The 14,445-nt window shown below is 39.0% G+C and overlaps 1 protein-coding gene across 2 annotated transcripts in view; it reads left to right on the top strand.

The window, feature by feature from the left end:
* The window catches only part of LOC107086875 (cholecystokinin receptor-like), a 78,093-nt gene that overhangs the window by 58,959 nt on the left and 4,689 nt on the right, over positions 1–14,445 (top strand). For both annotated transcript variants that reach the window (XM_015378113.1, XM_015378122.1), the window contains exon 4: positions 11,997–12,124. In XM_015378113.1, coding sequence (XP_015233599.1) covers positions 11,997–12,124 — 128 coding nt within the window. The remainder of the gene's footprint in view (positions 1–11,996; positions 12,125–14,445) is intronic.

Genomic DNA, 14,445 nt, shown 5'->3' with positions numbered 1-14,445 from the left:
GGACAGGTGTTGTGAATGAAACGGTGCCCAGCTTGAAAGAGCTCCTGTGTGTCGCTGAATGTGTCCATTGATGACTGAAAGACATTACGTGCATTGAATTTATATTAATGTGCATTTAAAGACATTTCAATTTGTGGAAAAAAATTTCATGGGGGAATCTAAAAAAAAAAAAAAAAATCGAATGAACTAAAACTTTCACAAACCCATGCAGTACCTCTGTGGAGCCCCTAGGGGTCGCGGGCCCCCTGTTGAAGTCCTCAAGTCTAGAGCTATTACCACCTATATTTGCACACCAGCTAATATTACCTGTTCTGGGCTTTCACGCCAGTCAGCTCAGCCCTTTTCTTCTCCAAGTTTGGCTAGTTAACAAGCTACGGAAATGGACCCTGCTTCCTCTCACACCAGAGGAGATAGCAAGTCAGAGGCTCAATTTTGTGGGTGCGGGGACAAATTTTCGAGCAAGGACCCACATGACATGTCATGGTGGAACACACCGCGTGGCGGTTGATGCCCCGGGTTCATGTATGGACTGTTCCCGCTTCACAACGAAGAGCGTTCGTAGACGGCTAACGTGCTAAGCTAGCCTCTCCGGCAGAGGGTCGTATTTGTCGTCGATCGGATAGCTACAGTGCTGCAAAGAAACAAGAATTTCGGTTTTACTTATTTCTTCTGTTTTGACTGGGTTAATTTTTGGCCTCATGTAAACCGTTCAGATCAAACAAAAAAAAAATTCAATATAAGAAAAAAAATACAATAAGATTATTTAATATCATTTGATTTGTCGAAGGAAAAAAGTCATAGGTAATAGTGTTTTCTGAATAAGGGATGTTGAGTCTTTTACATCAAGGTGAAAACTTTTAGCCATCTGTTCTTTGCAGAATTGTTGTTTTTTATAAACGCATAAATGGTTTAAGGTCAGAGCATCTCAACTGGGTTTCAGACTAGACTTTGACTAAACCACTCATACATCTTCAAGCCATTCATAGATGGACTGGCTGGGTGTACATTGGATTGTTGTTCTTAGCAGAATTAATAGTTTCATCATTTATAAGAGGTCACACTGGTACCGAAGCAGCAAATCAGCCACGGACCATCACACTACCACCGCCGTGTTAATTTGACAGTCTTTACAATGTCCCATTTGGTGTCTATGTGGTCTCTTCAGTCCACAGATTATTTTCAACAAGACTTAGTGATCATCAGTATGTTTGTTGGTAAATCTGAGGCAGGTCTTTCTACTTTTTGTGTCTTGAAATCTCCCCTGGATGCAGTTTTTGCCCAGTTGCTCCCTTATGGGTTCACCAGTGTTCCTCGTGTTCTCCATTTGTGGATAATTGTTCTGACTATGGTTCACAGGAGAAACAAAGGCTTACAAATAGCTTTATAACTCTTTTTAAATAGATTAATGTTGATGATTTTGATTGTTGAGTTTGTTCAGATCAGTGTTGTTGATTTTGAACCTTTTTCAGCCTACTTTGTGTTGTCAGACAGGCTTTGTCGAAATATAATCTTGATTTTTCCGACTCTTTAAAACTCAAAAATTTTTTCCTTTTTTAACTGGTAAATCGAAGCTAAATTATAATTTAAAAATTACCTTTTCTCATAGTACAAAGTTGGTTTGGATAGATATTTTTTCCTAATCGGTTAAAAAAACAAACTTTGTCACAATGTGATAAATAATATTCAATTACCAAGTTGGTAATCGATTTGATGAGCTATTACATACCAATCTAACAAAATGATTATCATCTATATCAACTCTCTGAAAATGAATAAATAAAAAATAATAACAAATAATCCATCCTTTTACGTAATGGCGCTACTGTTTACTAAAAAGGATGATCAATAGTTCAACTTTGCATCAATCTAATTATATTATTACTTATTAAACTGATGAATTATTAAACCTCTAGGATCTAACCATGTTATCCATCTGACAATGAAATAAATGTATTGATCTGAAATGTTTAAGTGCCACAATAAGACAAAAATGGAAGAACTCTTCCTGACAGCACTTCCCGTACCGCATCCCTTTGTCTCTTTACGTCAGGTAAACAATCATTCCAGTGTCAAGCACCTTGTTTTCCCTCTCCAGCAAAGAGCTCCTGAATCTGTCATAACCTTCAACAGTAGGAACCAGTAAAAGGAGCGTCACGCTAGAAAGTGTCACAGTGAATTAAATCCTGGTGTCTTTGTGAAATAGGTGGTGCTTGAGGTGGAGTGATGCATGAGCAGCGTGTAAGGCTAGCCCACAGCTGGAGCTAGTGACCTAATGCCTGACGTACCAGTGGGAGTCAGCCCTAGTTTCTCTACAAGTCGCCAGATGGTGGTTTGAAGTTGCACTGAGACTGAACAAAGTTGATATGCATCTGACTAGATTCATCATTTTTAGGGCTGAGGGCTCTGTGAATAAGACGTCGTTTGTCTTTATTAGAGAAGACATTTCTAACCTTTGAGGTCTTGCAAAATGTAAAATGAATAGTAAGTCAACAGCGATAGTAATAAAAAAACTTAAATCAAATCTTCCTGACAGCCCGGATGGACAAAAGACTCCAGCTCCAAATTGCCGTCATGTAACAAACGACCTAAAAGCAGCACAGAAACTGAATTGTGGCGACAGATCGTTTATCTTGGATGTTTTTTTATTAGATCTGGATTCCGATTGGACACATGAATGATTGGTGAATTTTTTCTGTCAGAAACAGTTTGTCTTGGTAGAGACGGTACTGCTTTACGCCTCAACCTCAATATATTTCCAGGAAAATAAAAAAGCATATAAACCATTTGAACTTTTCTAACTTTTTTACAGTATAAGCACATATTTCAACTAATTTCAATGGGACTTATAAGTGACAGACCAAAACAAAGCGGCACAGAACGTATATTTGATAGACAACGTCTGAACAGCAATGTTCTAGTGTTTCCAATGATTCTCTATTGGATTTGGTCCCAGACTTTGACTGAGCAGTGCTAAAATAAAGCAGGCTCCAACAGCTTTTCTTCCAGTTTTAGGTCTTATCTTCTCATCAACTTTGACTATTTTCTTTATCTCTACAGAAGAGCATCCCCACACCAAGACACTGCCAGTTTAGACAACTGACAATATCGTTTAGATTTGTTTGGACGTCATGCACATAGAGTGAAGGGATAAATCACCTATCTGATCAGAGCATGGCTTTTTGTAGCAAGAAAGTTGTGAATCCGATTTTGAATCCAGGCCTTTTTTCTTTTACATATGGAATTTAAAAGTTCTCCCTGTCTTTCTGTTGGTTCTCTCTGGGAACTCCAGCTTCCACAAGACTGTTATGAAAGAATGAAAGTTCATTATCTCACAATGGCGAAAACCCCTGGTAACAACTAACCTGACTCTGCCAGATGGATTTGCTCCGCATATCCATCTGGAAACCTTCCATAGAAGTAATTTTGGGAAGGGGCGAAAACACTGGTTAGCTGATTGGCCTATGTTGGTGATAGACGGGCCAAATAAACCAATCAGATCAACAAAGCATATGACGTAACAGAGCGACGACGAAGAGGAGCCAATTGATAGATCTAACTCTTGCCGAAACCAGTCGGGAGAAGAGCAAAAACATCTTTTCCTCTGAGAAAAGCCTCCAGAGCAGTGTTTTGCCCTTCTTCCAGTGAAGAAATACTCTGTAATTCCAATAAAACTTGCTCGATAGCCACGCTAACGCTAGTTTCATCGGCTGAAGCCGCCATGTTCTTTAGACTGAACTGTCGCGCTTCTCGTTGCGTCACACCTCAACCCGCCTCAAAGCCAACGCTGATTGGACGTTCGTTTGGTGAACGGCTCCAAATTTTCTTCAACCGAGAGTCCCCAGACTGATTAGCGAGTGAAATCTTGAAACCTCGCAAGAACAGGATGGTCTCACGAGGCTAGGTAACAACAGCTCTTAGTAGCATGAATAACTGGAATAAAAAGTTAGGGATATAAAAGAATCTGCAACGAATGACAAAAAAAAAAGCCCCTCAAAAAGAATATCTACCATAAATATATAGTATAGATATTTTTGCACATGGCTATTTTATAGTATTACTTATTTATGCTCATATTTATACTCATTATGGAGTTAGCCTCGGTCTGTCTGGTTATTAGTCCTATGTGTCCTGGTTCCCATTATAAACTGGACACTTTTCCACAATATACCCCTGATAAGGTGATAAAATTAATACAGTTAATTAAGTCGATGTGAAATAATTACAATAAATTATTATTACTCTGGAGCAGGATTACAGTTGGGTGTTTTATGAGTTATAAAAGGTGGATGGATTTTTCTTGAAGATAGATTAGGAAGAAACGGTAGGAAACAGATCGCTATTCTTCACCCACTATGGGTGGTAATAAAAACAATTAAACCAGGAAAGAAGGTGGAGACTATGTGATTAGACTGACTTCCCTCACTAAAATGGTTTCCTTGTCATTTAAAATAATGTCACCGCTATCTGCTCGCTGCATTTGATGAGATGGGAGGAAGAGTAAAGTTTATGGGAAATGTCAGGAGAGAAACAATTACAGCCGCTACAGTCTGAGCTGCTCAGTGTGAGGGAAACCTTCCATCCATACAGAGTGTACGCTCTCTGTGGGCCGGTGAAAACGGCTTTGTTGTTTAAGATTGTGGAGTAGGCCTGGATTAATACGATAAAGCAGTACAAAGTGTTTGAGAATTTAGTTATAGTCCTCTAAGATTTTTTAAAGACCAGGAGAAATGTTGGTCTCTGAAGAATAGCATGATAAAAATAAAGAAAAGTATAAATACAGCAAGAGTGTGTTCATCTCTCCCCTTAACAAGCTTGTGTTTTCTAACTGTTTTTTTTTAGCCGTCTATGAGAGCCCTGGGAAGCGGGAGAATAATTAGTCAGCTTGCTGAGATGGAGGTTGAGGATAAAAATGAGCAAAGCTGGGATGGAGTTGATGTAACTCTCAAATGACCAAGGCTTAAATAGCTCCGTGATGTGAAATGTCATTCATGATACCACGTTTTTCAAAATTCGCTACATTACATCTGACATACAAACGTGCTAAAAAAGAGACAAAAATTGTAAGCAGTGTTGAGTTTAAGATTTGAAAAAATAAAAAAATCACTTTGCATGTAGATGATATTCAATTTGCAAATCCTCCACTTAAAAATGTGGGTGGTTGTGTCATGATCTGCATATTGTTGAAGGCACATAAGCAAAAATCTCCAATCTCTCTCAAATCTCTGCGCCTTCTTTGAAGATCTGCTCTGCAGCTACAAATCAGGTCGCACATGCTTTAATCCGTGCAAACCTTTTGAAGATCATAGCCAATTATATTCCTGTCTTCCAACAGTTTAAGACAGCTGATATGACAACTTTACATTTATTAGGGTACTCGTTTAAAGGTTGCTACTATGAATTCTCATATGATGATTCCTGTGCTTCTCTCCCATGGATCATAAAAAGTCCTTGAAACCGTTCATTCATCCTCCCCATTGGATCTTGTTAAACCATTAGATTGTCATTCAAGCTATCAGACAGATATCCTAAGGTTAAGAGAAAAGAAACAAATGACTGGATTGTGGTACATGGTGAGCCAAGCATGACAGCACTTTAAGCTTTGCTGAATCAGCAACAACTGAATGGGATTCAAATTTTGCATTTTTTAGGCCCGAGCAGCAAAGGCGCTGCGGAGGCCTATTGTATTTCGAAAGTTTCTTCTTATTATTATTATTCTTTTGGCACTTTGAACGCATTTTACGGGGACTTCGCATATTCAAAAACTCAGGAAAACATGGCAGTAAATTGCCCCCTGCGTGAAATAGCCGGTCTATAATGGAATCCAAAATGGCCGCCCCCAAATTACGCCACAGCGCCCCCTAACGTGAGTTAGGGGAAACTGTAAGTCACAGAGATTTGAAATTTGGCACACAGGTAGATCTCAAATCATGAAAAAAAGTCTCTTGGAGGTATGCCCTAAAACCCACAGGAAGTCGGCCATTTTGGTTCAAAGTGCGATTTTTGGCCATTTTTCATTTGTTTTGCTTTTTTATCCATTTGTAAAATGGATAAATCTCTTGCTCCTCTATGCTGTTGCAGTATGTTCACAAAGAATGCTAATTTTGCAGCTGGAGCAAAATTTTTTTTTGTCGTCTCTATACAAAGGAGTGCTGTGTAGCAAATCGGAGCAAGGCGAAGGCGGCGAATTAAGGCTCATGCCCTGATTTTAGCAAATTTGCCGATATTAGATCGTCTCTACGTCCACAAAGTATGCAACTTTTGCTACATTAACATTGCGAAATCCAATCAGGGCCTAGATATGATTGTGAGCTGCAATGAGGAAGACAGTGGAGAAAAGCTTTTAAATCAAAATGGATTAAGCTGGGCATACACTGTGCGATATTTCCAATCGTCGCATGCAGCTATGGCTCAAACTGTGCGAAGAAACTGCAGTTTTTAAAAGTTCACAGCTCACGATGCAGGTTCTCACACTGTGGCCGACACTCTGATGCAATCTACCTGCTCAAACTGCACGTCAAAAAACACACGTCAGACTGAGTGGTGAGAGATCTGGACGAAGAAGAAGAAGAACTCCCTTGTTTGCACATGCGCAGTCCTCAAGGTTGTGGTAAATTGGCTCGTAGCTCTGCGTCCACAGCAGGATTTGTCCACGAACACCTTACGACGGCTGACTGAATTTCAATCATGTTTGATTTTCTTCCGACCTTACGATTCCTGATCAAGACGTGGTCGTGAGAGGCTAACCTACCCTCGTTACCCCCTATATACTTAACAACGCAGGATGCACGATGAGGCTGAAACTCGGCACTATCCAAAAATTCTCGCACTACTGGAGAATCGGCCCGAAAAGGGCAAAAAAATCATACAAGGTATGCCTGGCTTTATCTATAGAAGAATGGGTTCTAGTTCCACCTTTGGAGAATAAGTTAAACCCAGGGACGCTGACAGCTTTGTTTGTGTTTCAAAAGTAAATAAAAGCACTGCGAGTCCCATCATGTTGAGGTGAAATCAATGACCAGCAGACTCGATGGCATAGTGGCGTCTTTCGCCCGCAGTGCAAATTTCAAGGCAAGTGAAAGCAGATGAAACTGGCGAAATTTTAACAGGTTTCGTTTTTGGTGTGAACGCACCTCTAGAGTCCACAACCTTTGCTTATAGCGATGTACAGCAGGAGGTTTTAAATGTCAGCCTCTGCCCTGTCTATACGGTGTTGTATATGTACATCTGAGCATGTTCCTACAAAAGTTGATCTGCGCAAACAAAAAAGAAAAAAAAACCCTCCTTTGAGTGAGACCTGGATGGAATATTCCGCTAGCCTCGTGAGACCATCCTGATCTCGCGAGCTTTCAAGGTTTCACTCGCTGATCAGTCTGGAGACTCTCCTTTAAAGAAAATTTGGAGCCGTTCACCAAATGAACGTCCAATCAGCGTTGGCTTTGAGGCGGGTGGAGGTGTGACGCAACGAGAAGCGCGACAGTTCAGTCTAAAGAACATGGCAGCTTCAGCCGATGAAACTGGCGTTAGCGTGGCCATCGAGCAAGTTTTATCGGAATTACAGAGTATTTCTTCACTGAAAGAAGAGCAAAACACTGCTCTGGAGGCTTTTCTCAGAGGAAAAGATGTTTTTGCTCTTCTCCCGACTGGTTTCGGCAAGAATAGCCTGGCTTGTGATTGTGATTTCGTCGTCGCTCTGTTACGTCATATGCTTCGTTGATCTGATTGGTTTATTTGGCCCGTCTATCACCAACATAGGCCAATCAGCTAAGCAGTATTTTCGCCCCTTCCCAAAATTACTTCAACTGAAGGTTTCCAGATGGATATGCAGAGCAAATCCATCTGGCGGAGTCAGGTTAAAAAATTATGAATGTTTGAGACCTGAGCTGTGTAAGAATCAGAACACAAACTGTAGTATTTTCAGCAGACATCCAGAAATGACCACAGCAATGAGATTGAGACTGAATTCACTTCTCCTGTTGAATGCCTGCTACCAAAGCAGGGGCTGCAGATTCTATCGAGGACAATCAAGGATAACATGATGTTTGCAGGTGAAAGAAACATTTTCTGTCAGAGCTTCCACACGACTAATAAAGTCATTGATTCCATCAGAGTTTTTAAATAAAGTGATAAATGCCGCAGCTTAGCTGACTGATAACCTCATGAAAGGTAGCCATCTTTGTTGTGTAGGTGGCTGGCCTGGTAGAATGACAACGCTATACAGTCCAATAATTAATATGGAAGTAAATCTGTGTCGCTGGGATTTGAATTTAAAATGCCACTGAAATTTAAAGGTTGTATGTTTGTACTTACTGTTTCAGTGTTAAAATATATTCAGAACACATTTTTGACCTAAAAAAATTCATTGTCATCATTTCTACAAAGTCGAAATTTCATTTATTATTTTCTCTTCAAGCTAAAAGTTCACATTACTATTTCAAAGTGATTACATTTTTAATACTTTTCAGTTTAATTTTTCAGTGTTAAAAAAATCTGCATATAAAAAAATTCAACCTTTCAAAATTCAAACTCAATATTTTTAGCCTCCCGAGATTCAACTGGCTCTATTTCATTGTCTTAAATTCGGCGTCTAAATTCAGTGTAAAAAGGGAAGGGTTACTTCAGGTCACAGACATTAGCAATGGATTGTGGCGTCCAACACCCAGCCAATCCCGTTACTTTTTCTTAGTCACGTGACGTGATGTATGTGCCGCTCATACGGAAGGAAAATCAGCATCACGGAGCCGGTCATGCAAGCTAACGCTAACTCAACTACAGAAAATGAAAGTAATAAACTCACCGTTGAGTTAGCGTTAGCTTGCATGACCGGCTCCGTGATGCTAGTTTTCTTCCATATGAGCGATTTGCAGAAAAATCCGTATGCAGATTTTTTTAACACTGAAAAATTAAACTAAAAAATAAGTATTGAAAATGTAATCACTTTGAAATAGTAATGTGAACTTTTAACTTGAAGAGAAAATAACAAATGAAATTTCAACTTTGTAGAAATAATGACAATGAATTTTTTTTTTAGGTCAAAAATGTGTTCTGAATATATTTTAACACTGAAACAGTAAGTACAAACATACAACATTTAAATTTCAGTAGCATTTTAAATTCAAATCCCAGCGACACAAATTTACTTCCATAAATTAACAGTTGGTCATCTACACTCCATATATTTTCCACATGCAAAACATTTCATTCCACTACACATTTTTACCACATGACATAACACATTATATGATTTTCACATGTCAAACATGTTGCTCTATGAGCTCCAATTACGAAAGACGTATCACACAATATAGCCTATATATTCTGCATACGAAGCCCATTGGAACACATCCAAAATAACCCACATTTCACAAATGATAACAGTATTATGCATTATTTTTTCTTGCTGCACCTAGATAGTCAATCTAATTTTTTTAAACAAACTACATAAAATACACCTTTGTAAATTCAGATGAATAAATAACATCTACATGATATAATCCTTCAGCTATCATAATACGGACTTTATCTACAATTCCATGGTTTTTTACAAATATATTACAAATATAAATGATTATACATACGAATCATGTCTTGCAAATAAAAAAAAAACATAGTATCATGATGATTTAAACTTAGCACGGATCATATTTAAAATATACTTTGTAAAATATGCATTATTTACACTTCCGGTTGAAGTTATTATTATTTTTTGTTCGACCTCTCAGCTGCATCAGCTTGTGGGAAAACTGTAATTATGTAAAGCAGATGTTTAACACATATTTTTTTTTTTTTTTCTCTCTCTCTGCTGATTCATTTAAAGCAAACACATTTCTGCAGGTTGATGACCATATAGCCTTTAGGTGCTGAGCAAAAGGTCAGTTAGCTATTAATATTCAATAATCTTGTTTTTCCTCCCCTCATCTATTCCTGTAGTTCAGATCTACCTCTCTGCTTTGAAACCAAACATACATATATATGTATAAAAAAAAAAGATATATCTGTACATTAATGCAGTTCCTGCACTCCCTCGAGTTGCAGAAAGCTTTAGTTTAAAAAGTATTTCAGATTATCAAACAGCATGCTGATGGGACACTTTGAAGTCTTCCCTTTAAACCAGAAGTGAATAAGAGTTCAGAGTGCTGCACAGGAAGACATTAGAATATCACAGAGCAAATGAAACACTGCCTCTTCTTCTTTGGTGTTGCTTTTATGCGCTGGCTGATCCTTTGTAAAGAAGGGGATCCTCTGCATGTAAGCAAAGACTTGTACTGATCAAAGTGACGGCTGACACCCCTTTTTTTTCATCCTAATAGTGCAGTGCTTTCCGGTTTCCCTGTTTCATTAATCACAATGGCCAGACTATATTTGTAGAAGCAAATACAATTCATGATCAGATAAGGCTATAAAGGTTTACACAGTACGAGAAGAGCAGTTAAAAAAACATAGTTTAAACTGTTTAAATGATACAAGTGCAGTGAGCAGTTGCCAAACAGGACAAGGAGCTGCGAAAGATGACCTGCAGTAGATTTATCAGGCCCAACATAATATTAGGGGACTTGGAAAAGTATTCCTACCTTTTCTACCTTGTAAATTTTTGTGATCATCAGATGCAGATCTGAAAATAAAATCTAGTTAATCTATTTTAGTAAAATAGAGTCCAACTGATCTGTAATGGCCTGAGAAGCTTGTTTTACCAAGGGAACACATCAGTAGTAACAGGCAGCTCTGGAGGAGCTGCAGAGATGTGCTCAGCTCAGGTGGGGTAAGTATTACAGATGCACTCTATAAGTCTGTAATAAGAAGTCATGCATTTAGTTTAAAAGAACACAATCACATCCAATGCCAATGATTCTTTTGGGACGGCATGCAAATTGTCGACCCAAAAATGTGCAGAGGAAAATCATGCAGGGCAAATAACCAAAAGAAGACTACCCATACATAACCACAATGGTGGCGGCATCATGCTGTGGGGCACAGCAGCTGGTAAAGATTGACAAGAAGAAAGATGGAGCCAAGCAAAGGAGAACACCCCTAGGTTTCCCTAGAGCTAAACAGTTGAGTTAAAGTTCAAACTTCAATCCAGATGGAAATTTATAATATAAATCTTCATCCAATCTATCTGAATTTGTGTATTTTGAGTAAAAATGTTATCTCTATGTTTGCAAAGTTGGTAGATTAACGTCCAAATTACTGACTTTTAGTCAAAGATGCTTCTAGAAAGTACTGACCTTCGAGGGGGGTTTAAAGAAATGCCTATGGGCCTGTTACATGCAAATACCAATAAAATACAATTAAGTCTGTGGCAGTAATGTGATAAAACAAAGAAAACTTCATAAGGTGTGAATACTCATCCGGGGAGGTCTAAAATCTAGTTTGCACAGATCCTGCATGAACCTGCACTCTGTTAATATTAGAATCTGCTGTATATGTCCCTCAGAAATGTCAGCAAAACCTCCAAACTTAATGTGAGCTGAATGAACTCATTGTGGTGCTGAAATTGATGCCGGTCTTAAATTATGTCTGACTTCAGAATGTCATATTCAACAGCAGGCTAAAAAGGGGGGAAAAAAAACCTTTTTAACATTAGTGCTGCTGAATCCCAAAGGCCTGGTTTTGAAAGCAGAATAAATATCACCCTCATCCCCATGTGGTGTACAGAAAAGGAAGGATGCTTCTAGAGGGAATCCTTATGCAATCAATCTGCCTCATAACTGTCTCCCACTAAAGCTGCAGCACGGTGAGAAATATGTTGATACATAAAAATGTTCCATCAGCTAGAAGCCCCCCTGAGATGTAAGTAAACATTTTAATAGGTTAGAGTTTATGCTGCAGGGTGCTGGAGTACCCTCATAGAGCAGGGCTATGTGGGGATTTTTGGAGCCATCTGCAGGGCCTCCAGCATGGCTAAAGAACAGAATCATGCTGCAAGGTATACAGGCTATCTGAGAAAACTTCTGCATCTCTGTAGGTGTTGTCAATGCCTTCCTCTGTCTGTTTTCCAGGTATGTTCTGCTGCTTTTCATTCTGTTCTTCATCCCGGGCGTGGTGATGATAATAGCCTACGGTCTGATCTCCCGGGAGCTTTACCGAGGCATTCAGTTCGAGCTGAGCCAGAGCAAAGAAACCACTGGTGAGATGCATCCCCAATCCACTTCAACCCTCAAAAAGCTTTGTGTTTCTTTTAATTCAGTTAATCCGATTTAGCTTGACAGCGTTTTTGTCCCGTGTCAAAGAACGGAGGGGAAACAATCTAACCTTAGTTTTGTTTATTTTTTTACTGTGATTTTAAAACACCACATACCTGCGGTACAATCAGATTGCTTATTTCGCCTCGAGCAAAGTATGACATATATTTGAACACCCACAGGTTCTGCACCTGTGACACTGCCTCTCAGTCTTCCTAATGCCAAGTAGGAGTTTTGTCTCATATGAGAGCTGATCCCACAGAAAAAAAGGATGATCCTGTCTGGAAGAGCTGAAACAGGGTCGCGTCTGGTGACTTATACTTGCTGCATGTGTCGGGATAATCGGCTTCAGCAGAAACTAGGCTGCAGTGGGATTCTAATTCTCTCCATGCCCAGACTGCCACTATAGCTGGAAGTCTTCTCACTTTCACCCTACACCATTTACAGGTGGTAGATCAAGCTGTACTCTACGAGATGCTCACAGACGGAGATGTTGATTTATAATGTAATATCAATTAACGACTGTCATCCATAGGCATATCGACATAAGTGTGGCAGGTGTCTGGATTTAAACCCACACCTTTTCTAGTCCACCAAAACATGAGGTGACACTGTCTGAAAATGATAAACCGAGTGTGGATCCTGTGTTACCAAACAAATAAAGTAGAATTTCACCTATTTTCAATCAATATAATCACTCTATTGTGATGAGAAAAATGCTTGAGGAATCATGATTCCTTTCAGAAAAGGAAAAGAGAGTTTGAAAAACACAAACAAAAAATAGAAGGAGAGTACAAAGCACCTAATTTAGAGGCAAAGGATGACATTGAAGAAAGCAGAGAACAGGAAGCAGGAGAAAACCAAACCTCATCCGTTCTTCTCCTATTAAGTGCTCTGCATTTTGGCTCAAGCTATAAATCACATCTGCTTTTATTAGCCTCGTATTAAATTACAACCTGCAAGTTAATGTTTTGGTCTTTCAGGGACTTAATCGTTTTTGCCATGCAACACAGTGCTACATCGTATGAGTAAATCCACAGATCTTAAGCAAATTGTGTATGGGCTTGTCAAACAAATTGCTCTTGGATGGGTTTTGGTTTAAATCTTCATTCCTGACAGTGTCCTTGGATATAACTGGTCATTATACCACTTCCTCTGAATAGAAAAAAATCCCACCTTTTACTCATGGTGGTTTAAAACTTCCATTTTTCAGACTAGTGATGTTCCATATAGTTTACAATTACAATTCAATCACTTTCCTTCTATTTTATGCAGAAGTTGACTTTTTGACAGAGTTTATTGTTCATCTGCTGCCAATATATAGCAACCTGTGTTGGTGGATAGAGACTTTCACACACCCCTAAGATAGAGTTGGATGCCCTGACATCTCTTTTACTGCAGCTCAACCTCTTCTCTCACAGTAGTTGATCTTAGCAGTTTCTTCATATGTAAAGTCATCATGATCTAAAATGATAATGACTTTTTTTTTTTAGATAACTACCACAAACATAGTTTCTATTTTGAAGCAACAATTGCCACTGAACTGTATGAACTACATTTCTTGCAAAAGTAGCCGAACATTTTTTATTCCAAGACATGAGTTAATGCTGATATGGAAACAGCCAGGCTGGGACTGGTAATCTGGGATACCGGGCATTTGCCCGGTGGGCCGGTTCTAATTTCAGCGTGCGAGGGCCGGCCCTCATTAAATCATAGCGGCCCCAACACTTACGCTCCGGTCGAAGCACCTACCTGTGACAGTAAATAACTCTTCCTTACTGTATCTATGGTGTAATTTTATATTTCTTCAAACTCTAAAATCCTATTTCCTCAAACTGTGAAATCCTTGCAACAAAGTAAATTATAATAAAACTAAAATGCTTTCTTTAAACCAAACTATGATGTTCCTCTTATATTTAGCAAATTTATTTTCGAATAATTTGCAAAAATATGTTGCGGTGCATGATGGGTTTTGCATCCAAAAGCTAACAATTCCCGTCTTACGTGCATTGTTGCCAGGTTTGGATGTTTCCCAATCTGGCAGTTTAGTATGGCCGTCAATGGGTAAAAAAAAAATTTCTTTAGATTTATGGCCTAAGAGATCGATAGACTTTGGTTCAAATTGGGTGAGATTTCGTATATCCAGGCGGTTTATGAAAATTTTTTGGGGCTTGAAAAAAACTTTCAGTTTCGTTGTGTCCTTGGACAAGACACTTCACCTGCATCGTCTGATGGTGGTCAGAGGGCCCAGTGGCGCCAGTGTACG

Source organism: Cyprinodon variegatus, unplaced genomic scaffold, assembly GCF_000732505.1.
Source record: "Cyprinodon variegatus isolate N-32 unplaced genomic scaffold, C_variegatus-1.0 Scaffold9, whole genome shotgun sequence".
Lineage (NCBI taxonomy): Eukaryota > Metazoa > Chordata > Actinopteri > Cyprinodontiformes > Cyprinodontidae > Cyprinodon > Cyprinodon variegatus.
The sequence above is the reverse complement of the archived record's forward strand: the minus strand, read 5'-3'. Positions and strand labels throughout refer to the sequence as shown.